Raw genomic sequence first — 21641 nt, 5'->3', positions numbered from 1 at the left:
AAATATAAGAAAAGTTATTTTCTCCAATGTTCAGGGACAACTTAACCTATGCTTAATGGATCAAATAATCTCACAAAACCACAATTAAGACAATTTACTCATTAATAATGCAACCTATTAGATTTCACTCAGTTCTGAAAACTGATCTACATGACTCACAGAAATCATGCCATACTGTTACCATCCCTTATCCTGTCATTGTTACTTGGCTTTACTTGTCTGTCTTGTGTTTCTATCCTTAAACTAGAGATCACATCTACTTCTCTGTAGCCAACACACTGCCTTGTTGACTAAATACACCCAGTAAATGCTGCATGATACAGCCTCAAGGATTTTCAAGCAATGGCAAGGCAACAAGTAGAACCCTAAGTGTTTTTTCCAATCTTCTTTTTGCATAAAAAAGCCCTAACAAGTAGCTTCAATCACTGCTGAATACTAATATTAAAAAGTGGTAACCATCACTTACCCAAGCTTACTAAGATACGGTAATACTCCACTTGAACTGAGGTAATGTGTAACCATCCCACTGCCTGGAGATAAACTTGTTCTTATATAAGGTTTAACCTGTAGACCAGCTTCAACAGCTTTTTTAGCCAAAAGACCTGCAACAGTAAATAAACAATAATTTATTATGGCAAAGTTTCTCTCCCTCTTTCCCTCATATTAAAGTACAAAGTAAGAACGGGTTCATTCTACAGGTAACCTCCAATATAGGTTAGGGTGAAAGTCTGACATTCACAAAATTACTGTCATTATCCTGTCCATTTTATTCTACTGATTTATTTCATTTAAACAAAAGTTGTGGTAGATATACTAGTGCCTTTATGTTATACATTGTTAAGATATGGTTGGATATCAAGGCATCATGCACACAAATGGAAGAATATATAATAATATCATCCACACATGATATTAATGTGTATCATGATTTAATGGTTCCAATTTAATTGGATATCAAGGCATCATGCACACAAATGGAAGAATATATAATAATATCATGTACACATGATATTAATGTGTATCATGATTTAATGGTCCATTAAATGAACCATTTTAAATGCTATAATCATAATGCAGAAATGGCAATTTAACATTTATTATACTTGATTTTATAAAATTTGTGAACTGTTCTATGTATATAGTTGATTTCATGTATATTCCTTGACAATGATCTTTTAATTCCTTTATATCTCAGTGGAATCTAGCACACTGCTATGGTAAATGTCTAACAGATTATCAAGAGATTTACTAATTAAATACACTTCTAAACTGATAGAAAAAGTAGATATAACCTAAAACTCAGATACATAAGTTACAATTTTGAAAATTTACCTTCTTCGTAATAAAAATAAAATAACATAAATCAATCTTAGGCTCCTTTAGACCTAATTAAAACCTCAGAAAGGCTCTCAAAATCAAACATAGAGGACTTCCCTGGTGGTCCACTGGTTAAGAATCCAGCTGCCAATGGAGAAGACATGGGGTTGATCCCTGGTCCTGCAAGGTTCCACATGCTGCAGGGCGACTAAGCCTGTGCACCACAACTACTCAGCCTGTGCTCTAGAGAGCATGCTCCACAAGAGAAGCCACTGCAATGAGAAGCCTGAGCATTGCAACTAGAGTAGTCCCTGCTCACTGCAACTAGATAAGAGTCTACATGCAGCAATGAAGACCCAGCACAGCCAAAAGAGTAAATAAAAATTATAAAAAAAGAAAAGCATCTTCAAGAAAACAAAATCAAGACACCTATACTTATGCATAATCTAAGAAACAGAATATGAACATAACAGAACACTGTCTGGATATAAACCACAACCTACCTGCAGCAAGCATGACAGATGGATTGCAATTATTGGTACAACTGATGACGGCAGCAATGACCACAGATCCGTGAGCCAGCTTATAGTCACTTCCTTCATAATGAATAGAGACGATATCATTTTGCTTTTCAGCTGCAATTTGGAAGCCTTTAAATCCAACCTACACAAATTTGCACATAAATATATAAACTAAATATTCTTGATATGTATAGAAAAAAAAGATGGGTAGAAAATATAGCAGATCCTTGACATCTGATAAGTTCTGACTATTTGGGAGTGATGCTGAAGGCCATGACTTTCAGTAGTTATAATTCAGTTGAAGCATGAATTTGAATAATTGTGACAGGAGTCTGGTGGTACTCCTAAGCTTTTATCTACTGAGTGAGTCCAGCCAGCTACTCAGGACCCAGGTTCTACTTGGCTTTGCTGTTCTTTATTTATTCTAATTAACAGGAATTCTCAAAAGATGGTAAACATTTTTTCTTTGTTTGAAAATGGCCCTGAAGATTTGCTTCAAAAGATCCTTATGTCTACAGGTGTGTAGAACAGATGAGGTAAGATGGTAATTGTTTAAGGGAGGTACATGGGAATTCATTACACTATTTTATTCCTGTAAAGTTTTAACATTTTCCACCAAAAAAAAAAGGAAGAAAATAAAGAAATTACAAAAGGCTCTGAAAATAAAGCCAGCTATTAGTTCTCATAATAGAGAAAGTGACAAGATTAAAGCCATGATTCTTAAGACAGAAAGTACAAACCCCAAAAGTCAAAGAGGTCACCTGGTATCCAGTTACTTTACCAGATTTAAAGACAGTCATTGCAACAATATGGTAGTTTTTTCCTAGTCTGGGAAATCACAGAAAGTCTAGACCACTGCTGCCCAACAGAACTTTCTGTGATGATATAAATATTCAATTGTTATGCTGTCCAATACAAGAGCCATGGCTACATGAAGCTATTCAACTTAAAATGAAGCTATAGTGACTAAGAAACTCAGTTTTTAATTAACTGAAATTTTTATTTAAATATACCCAATCAACCTCTGGTCCTCACAGTGAATCTGGGAACAATCTCATGAGATGTCTGACTGACTTACATTTTGGACAGAGGAACAGTGAGCTGCTGGTGTGTGCCATAATATATAAAAATATAGCAGTAGATTGAGTTCATAGATCATCCTGCTAGTTCCTGGCTACTTACTTAGCACAAGGTGTACTGACAAATAAGGTAATCTACCTTTTCATTTAAGCAAGCTTGGAAATCACTTTTCATATCTGTCAAAGCAACTCTATCCTGAGGTCTTTTTGGACCACTGACAGATGGAACTATTGAATTCAGATTAATCTGGATCACCTAGAAAATGAGAGAGAGAGGGAGAAAAGGAATTAGAATTCATAAGTACAGATTCCAACTTGAGTGCTACTTTCTGATGCAGAATGAGTATATTCATACTCGTTTTAATATAATCTGTTTCAATGATGACATACACTCCCAAGAAATAAATACATTAAAACCTAATTTATGAAACGTATAAAAATTTGCTAAAAGACTAGACCAGTACACAAACTACCGCAACACCAACTGTATATAGTCTACATAAAATATTTTGTTTCTCAAATGTTTTTCCCCCGACAAAGGTAAGACTGTCTTCACAGATGCCTGGTGATAAAGTAGATGCTTGTGCCAGCTGTCACTTTATTGCTTCTGATGTCCAAATTCATCCTTTGCCTACTCTGTGATAACATGGGTAGCCTTGGTAAACATTTTTCTGTTCTCAGCTTGCATGATGTTAAGTCTGGTCTACAGAGGGTTCTGGGGGAACATAGCAGAAAAAGGGGTTTGCTAATCCTGGTTCTAATGCATCTAGCCAGCCAGGCCCCTGCAGACCATGCTTTTATTCCTTTTTTTTTTTTTAAGTCATATTTTATAAAAATCCCACCTCCCAGCTAGGTTTCTGTTTAATTTCTTCTGGTATTTCTACCATTTTCCAATATACATTTCATTTGGTATAATAAATTCAAATTAAATTTCTCTTCACTATGGCTTTCATCATTATTTAACAGCCCTGTTTATTCTGGTTTATCACAACTGAAACATCTGCTTTTTTTACACCTTTGTTTCACCAACCCAGGTGATCCTAGTCTGTGCCTTTAGTATGTGAATTTCTCTTGAAATGAACATTCTGATGAATTTTAATTCTATTTCTTATAATATGCTCAAGTTTTTTAATAGGCAAATTTATCCCATTTCACTATACCACCAAAATTTTTCCTTTAATTACGTCTCTAAAAAAAATGTGGACAAAGCACTAGATTCAATAAACAGAGCAGAAAGGGACCAGAAAATAATCAAAGAAGTTCAAAGATTTACCCAAATGTCCCACAAATTCAATTCCGATGGGTTCTATCCAGCATTCAATATACCTATATATATTCACTAATTCACCTGTTACTGAACATCCGGCATTTATGTGCCAGGCATTTTTTTAGGAGCTAGGGATAGAGTGCCAAACAAAACAGGTGAAGTTCCTGTCCTCATGGGGCCTACTTGTATTCTGGCAATGGAAAGACAGGCAAATAATCATACAATTTAACAGACACAAGCTAGGAAGCAGGGACACAAGCTATGAAGAAATTAAAGCTAAGAGAGAAAACGGATTTCCCAACAAAAAAGAGCTTAATAGTTAACCATACCAATGATAACACCAACCTGATTTAGATCCCTGACACACTTTTAGAAAGTGAATTTTATTAAAACTTTCCTGCAAGTAAATTCTACCTACCTCAATAGAAGTTTCCAACAGAGAAACATTTGCTTAGACTATAAAGATATGTTTAACATTAAAGGCTACATAACTATCTTCTTATTAGATAATAATTGTTATCATTTATTGAGTACTTACTATGTTCTTAAAACTGTTATAATGAATTTGCATTTAACCTCTTAAAAATCCTGAGGCAGATACTATCCTCATGTTTCAGAGATAAGGAACTGAGGCAAAGAAGCTAAAAAAGTACCCAGGTTGCATAGCTGGTAAGTCTTAGAGCTGGGATTCAAACCCAGGAGGACAGGCTCTAGAATTTACAGTCTTAACTACTATTAGGTGGGTTATTTTGTAGATACCTGGGAATATTCAGGTTCTCCTAAATTATCTTGCTCATTTCGAAACAATTTCACAGCTTTAAGGTATGCTTCCATTGACTCGAGTTTGGCTTTGTCAAAACCTAAAAAGACGATTAAAACAAAAAAAACCCTGTCAGGAATTTCTGAATCTTTAGGAGTAAGGATGCTGAACTTCAATGATGAGTAAGAAACAGATGTTACTTATAACTAAGCACTCAGAAAAGATTTCTTTACAAATTTATAATATTACAATTACAATATTGATATTATAAATTGATAATAACAATAGCAAAAATTTTGCTCTTCATGAAAACTCTACTTTATAAAATACATACCAGAACCCCCTTTTAAAAGTTACTCAATCACTCTGGTGGTCCAGTAGCTAAAACTCTGTGCTCCCCATGTAGGGGGCCCAGGTTTGATCCCTGGTCAGGGAACTAGATCCCGCACACTGCAACTCAAGATCCTGCATGCTGTAACTAAGATCCAGCACAGCCAAACAAATAAATATTTTTTAAAAAGAGCTACTCATCACAGACAAGGTAAAAAATACTGAGCCAGTTATATAATACTCACAAAAATATTGTTTGCAAGAGAAAAACCAGTGATGAAATTGAATCTAATAAATTACTCATAACCACCACGAAAGATGAAATTCTGTACTTTCCCTAAACAACAAACACCGCTAGTGTACCAGTCAAAACGAAACCAAGTAAATGAAAGAACAGTTTTAGAGAGCAGAGAGATTTAACAGCATCTTCCAAAGGTTCAAATAATTTAGATGTTAAGAATAAAAGCTTCCGATTAAACATTTTGGTAGTTATCCGTAAGCCTGATGAAAAGTAACTGTGGTAGATTATATTTGCCAATTACTACCACAATATATATCCCAAGATATATGTTCTCTTACAATGTGACAGAGGCAGAAAATATGTTCATTCTCCAAATGCAGGCAATGTGATTTCTAGCTGGCTAATGCATCCTCTCTCTCTCCCCCAACCCTCCTCTCTCGGGTTACTAACCCTTGAAAAGCCACCATGAGAGAAAGCCCAGATTACATGCAGAAACCACATATGGGTGTTCTGGCTGACAGTCCCGGCCAAGTTCCCAGCTGACAGCTAGCATTCACAGCCAGACATGCACGTGAACAAGCCGTCAGGATTCCTGGCCCTGGCTTTTTAAGTCTTACAGCTGAGGCTCCAGACATCACCAAGCAGAGACAAGCCATCCTGGCTGTGCCCTGTCTGAATTACTGATCCACTGAAACTGTGTAGCAATAAATGATCATTGCTGTTTTAAGCCACTAGTTTTAGGACAATTTGTTACTCAGTAATAGTCATTACTACATTAATTCATATTAATGTGAAGAATGAGGCATTTCTCTCTTGAACCACACTATAACCCAAAGAACAGTTTAGAGAAAACTCTGCATTCTATGAGAACCATTCCCTCCAAGGTTTCAAATGACCAACCATCCATTTTGCCATTTGATTCAAAACTTAAAATAATCCACCCCCAAACTGAATACTAGAACATATCTCCCCAATATACTTAATGATTAGAGATTAGTATCAATAGTTTAGTAATGACCTCTTGAAAAATACAGAAACTGACTTTTAAAGAACAGGGGTCTTATAAAACCAACACGTTCTCATTTTGTACGTATTTTCTATATTAAATGGTCAACAGAAGAGTGGTCAAAGTTGCCAGTCAAGTAGGCTACAATAAGAATTTGGAACCTGTAACCCTATGCTGTTTTACACAAAATTAAGTGCTGCTTATTCTTTAGAGACAGCACTGGTTCTCAAATAATCTTGTCTTGTGACTCCTCTCTTCCTGGATGTAGAAGACAACAATGGTGAATGTGGGAAAGCATGACTTACATTAAACTGCAACGTCTGATCACTAACAGGGTGAAGGTATCCATTATTATGGGGAAAAAGTGAAGCAAAGAGCAGCAGTTTGAATAATTTCTCTAAACTGTTGTAATGGGTCACAGTGGACTAGTTTGAGGATACAACACTCTTTAAGCACAGCTGATGCAGTTTATTTCAAACTTGCTATTTCAAAATAAGATCATATCATGAATATTAAATAACATGTACACGGTAGTAATTTATTGTAAAATATTTCCTAGTCATCTTACATCTTACCTGTATGTTCTAAATGTTTTAATGTCACATTGTCAACAGGGAAAAAGCTGAGGATAGCACCATATTCTGGACACATGTTTGCTATTGTAGTTCGATCTACTATAGATAATTGTGAAACTCCACTTCCAAAAAACTCAACAAACTTTCCAGCCACTCCTACTTGCCTGAGATGCTATATAAAGAGATAGATAGAAACACATACAAAATTAGCATGGATTCTCTGAAAACCATAAAATCTAATTTTTAACCCATTACTAGTGACAGTGAAGCAAAGAGGTCCTCTGTTATTTTTATGAAACATCAACTCACTCTGGTTTCCAGCTAAAAGCAAATAGTCAATAGAAGAGTGGTCCAAAGTTACTAGTAGGATAAAAAGCGCTTGAAAATTCAAAATGTCTCTGATATCAGGGTATACCATAGACTCTATTATATATCTGCTAACTGGCAGTCTTCTTTTTTTCTTAGCTTCTAGCCAATGAAAGCATCTTAGATTTAGTGAAATACTAATATACTGATGAAACTGTGTATTTAAGTTTTAAAAATTATATACTGCTATAAAGATTCTTCAAATTCCAAATACTGGTCCAAATATTTACAGCATCATTAATTATAGGTAAATTTCATTTTGACAGAATTTAACATATGGCTTCAAACTTAATTCCTTCTAAAATTATTTTTATTACCAGGTAACCAAAACAGCTACCCAGCTTTTCTGAATTGTAAAATGGTTGCAGAATGGCAGGGAGTGTGCTCAGGACAATGACTAAGTATGAAACAACCTTCAGTCTATGAATAATATTAAGCTCTAACATTTTAGAAGCACTAAGGATCATTTAATCCTAACCTTTTTATACATGCAGAAACTCAACCCTAAAAGAAACATGTTTATTTTCACTGTTGTATTTTTGATGGTAAAAGCAATATAGATTAGAAATACCAAGTCAAATGCTGCTTTCACCAAATTTATGAGGTACCACAATATACATTTTGAAAAACAATGATTAATTCTATAAAGATATGACTAGAACAGGACCTCCAAAAAGGGACAAAATATTCAAAAAGGTACACACACATATAGATTTAACTTTCATTATCAATAAGCAAAAATGTCTAAAGTAGATGTATAACACTGTTAAGAAAAAATACAGCCAGAGCAATCTAAAAAGCAGCATTAGTTTTCAGGATATGCGAAGGAAAAGAATTGATTTTTCTAAAAACATAATGGGCTATTCCTTTCCTCTAGGAATAATCCTTCAATTCTCAATTTAACTTCTTGATCTTTTGTTACCATACACTGAATCAATCATTTCTGCAAGATGTCAATTTTTTTTCTAATTAGGGAAGAAGGATCAATATTAAATGGTGAGAAGGAGGCAATACCGTTTTCTTTCCCTGCGGAGTATTCTAAAAGCCTTCAGCCCAGAAATCTAACCAAAAATGCTGAGACTCTGGGATCCAAATATGAATTCTATTTGGAACATTTGCCAGGTTCCTTCATTTAATGAAATGGGACTTAATCATAACAATAAAGTTAGTGAAAATGAAATTTAGGGTGGAGAGTTACAAATTATTGTCTTTAAGAAACCCTAGATTACATGTATTAAACGCATGCAGCCAACATTTTAAAAATTCAGAGAAAAAGTTTCTATAGTTTCTTTTTATATTGAAATACAGTTGATTTATAATGTGTTAGTTTCAGGTGTAGGGCAAAGTGACTTTATAAAAATGTTGAAACAGTCAACAGAAAAATTTGACACTACCACACTTTTACCCATAGTTTTTAGTATTATCTAACACAGTAATAGTTCCCAGAAGACAAATGATTCAATTAAATATTAAAGGAGATGCAATTAGACATTTCCTAAGTGGGATTTTTTAAAATTCAAGTAGGCAACAAGTATTTACTGAGGCAATAAGGCATAATGGTTAAGAGCATGGACTTAAGAACCTGACTGCTTCGATTAGAATTCTTGTTCTATACTTAATATTCAACCCTATGACCCTCTGGTTAAGTCACTAATCCTTACCTTGTCTCAGAATTAAAATGAGGATACTAACAGTACAATCTCATAGGCTTGTAACGAAGAATAAATGAGTTAACACTTCAAGGGAACGATGACACAACAAACTGCTTTGTACTTACCAGTATAAAGTATTACTATGGTGACAACTACAATGACAAAGCTAATACCAGCACCAGAGTGCTGAGGATAAGGGGATAAACTGAAATGCCTGCTCGCATGGGGCTCTTCCACTTACAAAACAAAATCATGTCTACTGAGTTATACAGCTAGTAAAATTCTAGCTTACCTTTGTAATACCAAGAACAACATCTATGGACGTAACAAAAGGATTCGATGAACCAGTTAATTCACATCCAACCACCTCTGGTAAAGTAAGAGAAACTGGCAGGCCAAGCATAACTGCTTCTGTTTCAATGCCTCCAACCCCTAATGTAATAAACACAGGTATATGAGTATGGTGCATTGAAAGATAAGTCATCTTTTCAACATCTAAATCTCTAGTGTCTCACGAGTTTGTCTTAACACAGTACCTTACACAGAATTGCTATAATGCTATCATTGTAGATAATGAAACTCAAGTCCTCTCAAAAGAATGACTTCACTCACAAGGTTGAAAAAATTTTACTTTTACCATTATTTTAAATTCAGAAAACACTTAGTGTCTACAATGCTAGTTACTGTACTGTGCTCAAGATACAGATATGAATAGAACCCAGCCCCCCTCAATCTCAAGAAGCTAAAAGCCAACAATTTAAAAACCCTGTAAAAGAGTAAATGCACTCTGAAAAAGGGAACAGCTGGCACAAAGCCATGAGGTGTAAGAGCACAGCCTACTCAGAGAAATAAACAAGCCTTTAAGATGTGTTTGGGTAAATGGCTAGGGGCACCAAGTTGCCAAGGACCCTATTAAAAACGTGAAGAAATTTGGATTTATAAAGAAGGCCAGGAAAAACCACTTGAAGGACTTTGAACAAAGGAGTAGCCACATCGCCTTCACAGACATCATCATCATTAGAAAAGTGAAGTGTTTCTCGCTCAGTCCTGTCCAGCTCTTTGCCACCCCTTGTACTGTAGCCCACGAGGCTCCTCTGGCCATGGGATTCTCTAGGCAAAGATACTGGAATGGCTTGCCATTCCTTTCTCCAGGGCATCTTCCCGACCACCATCACTAATCACACCACAAACGGCAGTGCTGTGCTGGTCACCGTGCACTGTTCTTTTCATAAATTCTCTCTTACGCCACACTGTCCACAAACACTTGAATTTAGATTTAATTTTTGTTGTTAACTGTTATAGGTGAAAAAACAGCCTCAAATAGGCTATAAAGACCCTGCTATTTACGTTCTTTTATAATGTTCCTGACATCCTCTCTCAAAAGAATTAAATGTATTTAGTCATTTACTTACCCCACCCCAGAATCCCCAAACCATTCACCATGGTTATATGAGAATCTGTGCCAACAACACTGTCTGGGAAGAGGAGGTCCTTCTCTTCAAAAACCACTCTTGACAAATACTCTAAGTTTACTTGATGAGCCATTCCGGTTCCAGGAGGGATCACAGCCACATTCTTAAAAACTCTTGAACTCCACTATATTTTATTCAAATTTAAGAAATCAACTGTTAGCATATATCTGAATTCAGTTCACAATTAACATATAAATAAATATTGAAATGGAAAATATTTTACCAATGTTCATTATGGTCCAAGTTTACAATACATAAAAACAAATATGCAGATACTAAACCTACATGTATTCATTTTGCAGATTATTCAGACAAAATAAAGTCAAAGAATAATGTTCTAACAGTCCAGATAAACAGCAGCTTTCAACTATGTTCCAAGGATTTTGAGGGATAGAAAAAGGGGAAGGCTCAAGTAGAAGACTCTGCAGGCTCACCTGAACTAGAGCCACTGTTTTTAATATTTTATTATATACTAGGGTTTCTGATTAAGATTTTACTTGAAGGAAAAAGGCAAAAAAGGGTTCTACTGCTAATATTTAAAATTTTCTGGTCTAAAGATATTAAAAAATTGTACCTTTCAATATTTTATAAACTTCTATTAAAAAATTTCCCCCAAATCATTTATACCTTGAAAAATTGAAGCCTCTCTCGATTTCTGCCAAATTCTACTTCTTGGTTTTTTAATACTGTTTCAGGTCTAAAAAGAAAAAAAACTGGCATTAAATGGATGTATTATAGAAAAGAGCTGTCTTGTTTCTAAGTCTTCATTCTTATGCACTTACATACAAACACATTTTTAAAATTCTAGAATAGTAATTTACTAGACTTTTCAGAATCAGTTATTTTCTTTTCAACAATGAAGTTCTGCTTTAAATAAGACCAGAAAGCTATTGCAAGGGCTTAATATTTAAGTCACGTCCACACCAGTGTCCCAAACTGTACTTAATATGCATCACTGTGAGATTTGGCTAAAATATTAGAAGTAGCATGGTAAGCTTTGTTGGATTTTCTAGTGCAAGGAAAAAGGAGAGTAGTTACCTTAATGAATATACAATAAGCATGTATGTTTCCACCCACTTGACACTTATACCACTTTAACTAGGAGATGATTGTTAATTATCACTATGTGGCAGTGACAAACAACATCATTTTATAAGTTTAAAAAGAGTTTTGGGCAAAAATCTTGTATTCATCCCACCACAAATTGAAGGTTCTACTTTATGTAAAGTTTTAGTTTAGTTTACATGGATTATATTTTATATAAATTATTTAAACTAAGAGATAAAAACAATTCACTGCCAAGCAGTAAACATACTGCCATTTTTAGGAAACTATTTTTATCTAATGGATATTTTAAAAAAATGATTTCTAACGGCTTTAAGTTGTTTATTTCATCTGCCAGCTGGTGATTTAAGTTTTGACTAGAATATCAATATAACCTAAATTATACATGTCCTCCAGGGTTCAGATAATTATAGTTGTTTAATTGTCAACTTTTTTAAAAACAAAGATTAATAATTCATTGCTGAGTGATCATCTGAAGCCATAGCAGACCTTAATGAGATTTTTCTTAGGACCTCAGGGAACAAAGCTTTCTAGAGCCATTCCAATTATTTTAGCTTTCCATAGTACATGAAAGCTACAAAGTACTTTACCAACATTTATTAGCTCATAACCTGACTCCAAATTAAGCAATGATTTCAAGTGCCAGGTGTATGCTCTGAATTCTCTACCCCTCCATTTTCTGTCTACAATACTTCATTGATGCATTAAAGCACGTGAAAAGAGTTACTATTTTCATACAGCGAGACAATATCTAGTTTTAATATTTTGCAATTTAGAGTTAAAATTAAACAGAAATGTTATACCAGATTGGATTTTTAGAAATAAAAACATACCACCTTAAGGCTTCATACCATTTATAAAAAGATAACCAAGAAAAATCAATGGTTTTTTGAATTAATAAATTTTCCTTTTCAGAAAATTAATTTCTAAACAAGAGACATCAATCTCAAAAGTTCAACAAGTCCCTAAAAACCAGGAAAATTAGGTAAGAGGAATAGAGTACTTACATAGAATTGACATAGCAAAGGACCCACAGACTATACTCAATTCTTAGGAAGAGCATCTGAGGTCACTTATAACCCAAGGTTTTATAACAATACTGAGCATAAAACTGAGAACCACCTATAACTTGAAAGATCTAGTTTAAGGACAAATGACTTAAATGTTACTATTTGGCACTTATGATGAAATATGCATTCATAATATCCTTAACCTATACCTTAAATTTGCTGAATTTTTTAAACCTGAAAAAGTCTAAGTTATTTTTAACTAACCTTTAAAAGATTTGATAGTATAATAACAATGGGACAAACAACATAACTCTCTTGAAGACTTTGGAAACTTTATAGTATACAAAAACATATCACGGAGCTTTTATTACTTTGAAAAAATTACATAGTAGGAAATTTAACCAACTCTTAAGAAAAGGATTCTTTTCCAGGCTGGTTTACTACTTTCCATAGTACCATTTAGGAAACTGCTTTTCTAAAACAGCTCAGTAAGTCTGTGACATGTGATAATGAGAATATTCTTAACACAGAGGTCCCAATGCAATAAGAAAGAATAAGAAATCTCCTAGAAGGAAAATAAAGCTAAAAAATATAAGTAGGGATTTCTACAAAAGAAATGTGAATGAATAATGAGCATGTGAATGAATGGTATAAATTCACTAAAATAAAAAACTCAGTTTAAGATATTTCTCTGCCTACATTAGTTACAAAAATTAAATATATTTATAGAAAATTCTTAAAAGTTTTCTTCTGAAGAAACAGAAATAGATTATGGTATTTGGAGACTACCATTTTAATTATTTTTGCTTCTTTCAGTACAACAGGAAGCACAATAAATATGAAGGCAATGTAACTGGGATCAGGAGGAGAAGGAGAACTGAAAAATAACTTGGCACTAACAAATATTTTAAAAAATATGTCATACTCAGGCACTGGTTGCAAATGAAAAGGACATAGGATGGGTGTGTTTTCAATCTGTGAAGAAAATTTTCCTGAGTTTCGGCCTAGTTCTCCAGAATCACACGATCCTCGGCAGGTAGTCTGGCCTCTGCAGGGAAGCTTCTTAGGCTGCACTCTAAGTGGAGAGAGCTTTCCTGCTTTCTGTAGGTCACCACCTCCAGGATTTGGAGCATTCTGTATTGCACTATCATTCCAAAAAAAAGGAGACAAAATAAAACCATTTAAAAGTGACAGAAATTTAGCTCTTCAAAAAGCACACACCAGCAATGCTATCTGGAAGTAACAACTGAATGTTATTCAAAGGTTAAAGTATCATTTAAATCAGGTTTTAAAAGCAAATCTCAGATTACAAAAAGGAGGGGAGTTAATTTACGACGATTAAAAAAATAATTCTAAGTGCCCATTAAAATCATTTTCCTACAATAACTTGTGGCAAGTAGCAAAATTGATCTTCCCCCCCATCTAACAACTTAAAAGAATCTGGGAGCCAGAGTTTAACCTACAGCAAAAGCTTTAATGAATTGTCTTATTCCATTACTCCAGGGAAACTAAATAAGCTGGTGCATGAAAACATAATCATGTCTTCTCAAGTTTGATTTTGATCAAAAGGATCATTTAAATGTAAGAAAATTTATTTCAGTGGAAGGAAAATACAACTGTAGTAAGCTCAGTGTTTACAATCATCAATTTAATATAATTAAAGACGTCCATCACTCATATCTTTAGAGTCTCTCTGGAAGGGAAATTAAAAAACAAAAAGGAAATGAAGGCTTTTTTCAGATACCCACTCTTTGAAAAGCAGGTTCTAGGCTGATACATTTCTATAAAAATGGCAGCAGAATACACAAACAGGAAAATCACTTTAAACTCAGACTTAGTTAAATATAAATTTCACCAATCCATCAATTTTCACCAATTTTTCTTTTTGTATATTAGTCAGTATTAAATGTTGCAAACTTTACTCTGGCACAAATTATCTCTATTCCCTTTCCTCTATACCATATACTCCTAGTGGACTGGCTGGCAGTCAACTTGCATGTCTGTTTTTATAAATATCAGTATTAAAGTACCATTTGTTGAAGTCAATTTGCAAGGAATGGTCAACCGTGAGATCTGTCGGACAGGCAGGATGGACTTTCTTAGGGTCACCTCCAAGAGTTTTCACTGCCTCCCTCATAGCAGCAAAATCCACCATTGCCGGTATTCCACTAAAAAATAAGGAATAATTAACTTCTAAGTCTTCTTTTATATGTGCTCAAGTGACCAATATGCATTTGTTCATTTTTAAATTTAAAAAGTATCCCTTTTTAGTTTGCACTCATGTTTGATAATGTATCCAAAGTTATATGTAGCTTAGTTTCATGAGAATATTAAATATTATCTGAGAACTTGGGTGCTAAAAGGTCATGTGCCAAAGGTAATACAACAGATGATTCTTAGAGGCATAAGGTAACTTCAAGGAAACTGCTGACGCGAGTCCTTTTTCTTGTCTTAAATTTTAAGATATCCCGTCCCTTTTCCCCAGCTCCAGCCTCTTCACTCCCAGTGCCTTGTCTCCAAAGTTATTCACTAAACATAGCAATCTATGGATAAGATCTGTATCTGCATACGTATCTCCAGCCAACTATATAACAAGCATTTACCAAATGACTTTGAGGTGCTCGACACCAATAGTACAAGGCTAAATAAATAAGGGAGAGTAACTGTTCTCAAGGAATTTGTAGGAAAGATACAGTAGCAATTACAGAAGAGTATTTATACACAGGGTACACAGAGAAGTAACATACTAACCAGATACAGGTGAGTGGGTAAAGAAAATGTTCTTATTTGTTTAGCCAACTCCTACGCCTCCTTCAAAACTCAGCTAATGGTTAAGTCTTCCAATAAATAATTCTTGGACACCCAAATTAGGCAAAGTCTTTCAAGCTATAGTAAAGACTTCAGATTTTATTCTAAGTGTGATGGAAGCCTACTGGAGAATGGAGGAATGATATGACCTTTATCAACATTTTTTAACCAAGTCACTTCACCTACTGCGAAAAGATAAAACTATCCAATCCAACTGTGGAAGCAGGGATACTTGTTCAGAGACTATTATAGTCATAGTCCAGGTAAGTGAGAATGGGGTTAGAATGAGAACAACGGAGGTGTAGATGGTAAAAAGCATTTGGATTAAGGACATGTGTACTTCAAAGGTAAAGCTCACAGAACCTGCTGATAGACTGGATGATGTATGAAGGAAAGAGTGGAAGCAAGGTTAACTTCTAGGTTTTTGCTCTAAACAGCATTATTCACTATGATAGAAAAAACTTGAAAAGGAGTAAGTGAGGGGGCTGGGCAATGACGTTTAGGACATATTAAGTCTGAGAAGCCTATTGGCTATGACAAGTAGCTTATTGGGATGACAAGTAGCTTATTGGGATGACAAGTAGGCAGTTAGGTAGAAGCAGTTTTTAAAATAAATGGCTACAGGAAAATAAGCTTCTAATTTTTTGAAAAAACTTTTAATTTAGCATTGGAATATAGCTGATTAACAATGGAGTGAACAGTGAAGGGATATATGTGTGCATGTGTGTGTGGTTGTGTGTATCCATTCCCCCAAACTTCCCTCATCCAGGTTGCACATAACACTGGGCACAGTTCCACGTGCTATACAGTAGGTCCTTACTGATTATCCATTTCAAATATGCAGTGTGCACATGTCCATCCCAAACTTACTCTCTCTTCCCCTCAGCAACTGTAATTTTGTTCTCTAAGTCTGTTGAGTCTGCTTCTAAGTTCATTTGTTCATTTCTTCTTAGATTCCACTTATAAGGGATGTCATACGATATTTCTCCTGCTCTGTCTGACTTACTTCACAAGTGAGACAAATTGCTTTAGTTTCAGTTCAGTTCAGTGGCTCAGTCGTGTCCAACTCTGCGAGCCCATGAATCGCAACATGCCAAGTCTCCTTGTTTATCACCAGCTCCCAGAGTTTACCCAAACTCATGTGCATCGAGTCAGTGATGCTATTCTAGCCAACTCATCCTCTGTCATTCCCTTCTCCTCCTGCCACCAATCCCTCCCAGCATCAGGGTCTCTTCCAATGAGTCTACTCTTTGCATCAGGTGGCCAAAGTATTGGAGTTTCAGCTTAAGCATCAGTCCTTCCAATGAACACCCAGGACTGATCTCCTTTAGAATGGACTGGTTGGATCTCCTTGCAGTCCAAGGGACTCTCAAGAGTCTTCTCCAACACCACAGTTCAAAAGCATCAATTCTTCGGCACTCAGCTTTCTTCACAGTACAACTCTCACATCCATACATGACCACTGGAAAAACCATAGCCTTGACTAGACGGACCTTTGTGGCAAAGTAATGTCTCTGCTTTTGAATATGCTATCTAGGTTGGTCTTAACTTTCCTTCCAAGGAGTAAGCATCTTTTAATTTCATGGCTGCAGTCACTATCTGCTGTGATTTTGGAGCCCCCAAAAATAAAGTCTGACACTGTTTCCCCATCTATTTGTCATGAAGAGATGGGACCAGATGCCATGATCTTAAGTTTTCTGAATGTTGAGCTTTAAGCCAACTTTTTCACTCTCCTCTTTCACTTTCATCAAAAGGCTTTTTAGTTCCTCTTCACTTTCTGCCATAAGGGTGGTGGTCATCTGCATATCTGAGGTTATTGATATTTCTCCTGGCAATCTTGATTCCAGCTTGTGCTTCTTCCAGTCCAGCGTTTCTCATGATGTACTCTGCATATAAGTTAAATAAGCAGGGTGACAATATACAGCCTTGACGTACTCCTTTTCCTATTTGGAACCAGTCTGTTATTCCATGTCCAGTTCTAACTGTTGCTTCCTGACCTGCATATAAGTTTCTCAAGACGCAGGTCAGGTGGTCTGGTATTCTCATCTCTTTCAGAATTTTCCACAGTTTATTGTGATCCACACAGTCAAAGGCTTTGGCATAGTCAATAAAAGCAGAAATAGATGTTTTACTGGAACTCTCTTGCTTTTTCGATGATCCAACAGATGTTGGCAATTTGATCTCTGGTTCCTCTGCCTTTTCTAAAACCAGCTTAAACATCTGAAAGTTCATGGTTCACGTATTGCTGAAGCTTTAGTTTAGAGAAGGGAAATTTTAAAATTTATAAATGAATCTTTACAATTAAGAGACATCTAGGAGTATGACTCTAGAAAGAAAACGCTCTGAAAATTCATCATGAAAAATAAACCTACTACTCACGTAAAATCTTGAAGAAGAACACGGGCAGGGAAAAAGGGCACTTCAACATTGCTCTGTTTGGTTTTCCAGTCTAAAATGTTCATAACATCTTCCTTTTTCATTAAAAAGCCATCACAATTTCGCACAGCAGCTTCCAAGAGGACCCGTATCGAGTAAGGCAGAACATCTGATTCAAGAGAAAATATTACTATTAATAAGGGAATAATCCTAACTACATACTGTAAAAATTATAATAGCAAAATGTCAGATAAAGACACAGATGTACTGTTTCTCAATTTAAAAAATTTTAGTCAATAAGAAATAACGATTTGCTGTAGAGTACAGGGAATTATAATATTCAATATCATATAATAAACTACAATGGAATATAATCTGAAGCATATATATAAAACTGAATCACATATATAAAACTCTGTATACCTGAAACCAACAAAATACTGGAAATCAACTATACTCCAATATAAAAGAAGTTTTTAGTCCAGTAAACAGGAAGTAAAACACCATTCTTGTTAATATGAGGCTTTCTATAAATCTGACTTTCCTGTATGTAAGCTAAGACCCTGAAAAGGCAGAGATAAAGCCTTTACCTATACTTTAATAAAATAACTGGAAAATTAATTAATTAAAGAAAACCTTTACATAAGAGCTGCACTAACTTGGGCATATAAGATTGACAAATACTTAATTCAGGAAAGACACAGAAAAACTGAAAAGCACAGATAATTAGAATGAATACAATAATGAAAACATTTCTATTATGTTAAAAAATTGTTAGTTTGTAATAAATTTAAAAGAATCTTTATAAAAAATAGTTAAGGTTTAAAAATAAATCAGGGTGCTTAAGTGAGCAAAATTCATTTCACGAAAATTGTCACTTAACTCTTGATTACTAGTTTAAGAATACTAGAGAGAAATAAATTTCAATATTTAAAAAATTTTTGATTATATTAAATTCTCACAACAGATTTTGCCACTTGGAAAGTATTTCCTTAATACTGAAAGGAAAGACTGAATCAGTATGAAATTAAGGAATTATGCTAAGCCACGGTAACCCACACAATGGATTACTATGCAGCTGTTTAAAGGAATGATAATCTCTAAATACTAAGAAGTGATCTCCAGACTACATATTCATTAAGAGAAAATTAATGCAAAACCATGTTTATAATATATACCTTTACAGTAAGAGTAAAAAATCAAGTATAAGAATATGAATGTATTAAATATAAAATTAAAAATTATATAATTTAAGTGTATTATATCTAATTTAAAATATTACCTATTAAAAATGTAATAATGTACATACACCCCCCCAGAAAGAACAATGAAAAGATAAACTAAAAAAACTCAGTATGTATTCCACACAGTATTTTGGTTGCACAGTATTTCATTGTGGAACATATATTAGGGGCAAAAACATCCATAAAGAAAAAATTATATTCAGTTATTAGTATTGTTATCTGCAATTTTGAAATTCTCATATATAAGAGAAGAAAGTAAAAAGTTACTTTCTTTTTACCATTTTTACTATGGTTGGGAACCAAGATTTAAGAGTAATGACACAAGTGTAAAATCAGAGTAGCTAAGTTAAAAAAAAAAAGAAAAAACCTTACATTTTAATTTGTATCATCAGTACAAATTCATGATTGTTTCTTTAAAAAGAACATGTACTGCTTACCTCTGATCAATGAAAATGCCTAAAATGATGACAACCCAATAGTAATGAACCGCTAGCAACTCAGCCTGCTGTTTCTAAATATTATTTCCCATTATAAAAAAAAAGAGTTCCTTGCAGAAATGATTGGTTCCATATTCGGAAAAGGACATGCACAAAATGAGCCTGGAACATTTGGTATCAGAAACCAAAGAAGTTATCAAAAGCTAACAGGGACACTAATGGGTCAATCTGAGCAATAAAATGAGTAATGACTGTAACACATTAAAATATATCAAATATATAAATAGCCCTTAGTTCATAATGACTCTTTTGCTACAGAGAATACTCCAAAAACTGACAAAGAGGGGAAAATAAATCGTCAACCCCATCTTTCCTGATTTCAAATAACAAAATAGTTAAGAAGAGAAAGTTTCTTGTAATAGAAGAATTACAGCTAATAAATGTAGAAGGGCAGTGATATAATTAGAAAAATCACCAATGTGAAGCATCTAATGAAATAATAGATCTATACAAGGATCATAAGTGGATGATAAAATCATGAGGTAATATATGAATGGGGAACTTATAATGGATGGATCAAGCTGAGAACAATTACACCCAACTCAGCATCACCAAAAGTAGGACATTATAGATGTTAAATGCCTCTTGATTTAGCAAGAAGTACAAGCCCCCAACTATGAAATATTCTTTGCAAAAATAATAGAAACATGAATCTAATCAAACATCCAGTTACCAAGAAACATGGGAGATAGTACGACAATAAAATGAAACCATGAAGAAGCAATCAAATCTACAATGTAGTACATTCTACAGAACAAAGAACCTGTTTTTTTCAACATAAAAATGGCATGGAAAAAAGAGAGAGGATGAATATTTTTATTAAAAGAGATTTAAGAAACACAAAGACCAAGTGCCATGTGTGGACCCTATTTGGATACTGTGTGAATAAACCAACATTTACATATTTCTTATAGAAATATATAAGAATATACTTACATAATTATATAAGAATATATTTATACCAGGGAATCCACATTAAACCAGAGAAATGTGAATATGGACTGGATTTTAGAGCATAATAAAGAATTATTCTTAATTTTGTTAGTTACAAGTCCTTTTGTACATCGGAGATACATACTGGAGTACGTTTACAGATTTTTTAAAATGGTGGAATATTTGAAACAAAAGACTGACAAATGTTGACAACTGACTGACAAACACACGGTGGGTTATTATGCTATTTTCTCCCTACTTTTATGCTTGAAAATTTTCACACACACACATTAAAGCATAATAAAGTTGTAAGTAAAGAGGATAAAGGACTACATAATCAGAAATACTAAATTCAAAGCCACTATTTGCTATCTGCAATAGGTATGACTTTTGGAAAGTGACTCAAATTGATGCATTTTCTCATTTAAAATGGGGATGCCAGCTACATAGCAGATGTGAAGAATACCTTACTTCATCATCTATCTAGTACATGTAAAACCCTCTAACAAACATATGACAAATAGTAAGTACTTAACAAATATTCATTTCCATTTTTCCTCAATCAAAAATAATGAAGCCCACCCCCCGTCTCCCCCGCCTCCAAACCAAGAGAAATTACAGAGGGGACATTTTTACAACAGAGCATTTGGAAATAACAAGAAGTAAAATTTATCACAGAAGCCAACACACAAAATTAACTTTCGTTAATTATTCTGGAAAAATATATCCTCAGGAAGCTTTTTTGTTTCAGGTATCTTCATAAAAAGCATTTTGTCAGATTACTAGCAAAATACGGTAAAAATAAACACCAGTAATTATCTCCACTCTCTCCTGAAATCCACTAGGGTTAACAGTAAAGAAAGTTATAAACCCACAAGAACAAAGAAACAGAAGCAAAGCTAACAAAAATTTTGGAAGATGGTCCTTAATTGACTGGTAATAGACTGAGCAGATGGAGAAGGCAATGGCACCCCACTCCAGTACTCTTGCCTGGAAAATCCCATGGATGGAGGAACCTGGTAGGCTGCAGACCATGGGGTCGAGAAGAGTCGGACACGACTGAGCGACTTCACTTTCACTTTTCCCTTTCATGCATTGGAGAAGGAAATGGCAACCCACTCC

The 21641-nt window shown here is 34.5% G+C and overlaps 1 protein-coding gene across 1 annotated transcript in view; it reads right to left on the bottom strand.

Moving 5' to 3' along the window:
- Positions 1-21641, bottom strand: part of IREB2 (iron responsive element binding protein 2) — a 51845-nt gene that overhangs the window by 14274 nt on the left and 15930 nt on the right. The window contains exons 3-13 of the mRNA XM_027522141.1: positions 17849-18014; positions 14692-14829; positions 13587-13805; positions 11214-11283; positions 10527-10710; positions 9407-9546; positions 7097-7268; positions 4944-5044; positions 3057-3173; positions 1821-1980; positions 467-602 (exon numbers count right to left, since the gene is read on the bottom strand). Coding sequence (XP_027377942.1) covers positions 467-602; positions 1821-1980; positions 3057-3173; positions 4944-5044; positions 7097-7268; positions 9407-9546; positions 10527-10710; positions 11214-11283; positions 13587-13805; positions 14692-14829; positions 17849-18014 — 1603 coding nt within the window. The remainder of the gene's footprint in view (positions 1-466; positions 603-1820; positions 1981-3056; positions 3174-4943; positions 5045-7096; positions 7269-9406; positions 9547-10526; positions 10711-11213; positions 11284-13586; positions 13806-14691; positions 14830-17848; positions 18015-21641) is intronic.

The sequence above is a fragment of the Bos indicus x Bos taurus genome, chromosome 21 (genome assembly GCF_003369695.1).
Source record: "Bos indicus x Bos taurus breed Angus x Brahman F1 hybrid chromosome 21, Bos_hybrid_MaternalHap_v2.0, whole genome shotgun sequence".
Lineage (NCBI taxonomy): Eukaryota > Metazoa > Chordata > Mammalia > Artiodactyla > Bovidae > Bos > Bos indicus x Bos taurus.
This window is presented reverse-complemented; position numbering and strand designations above follow the sequence as displayed.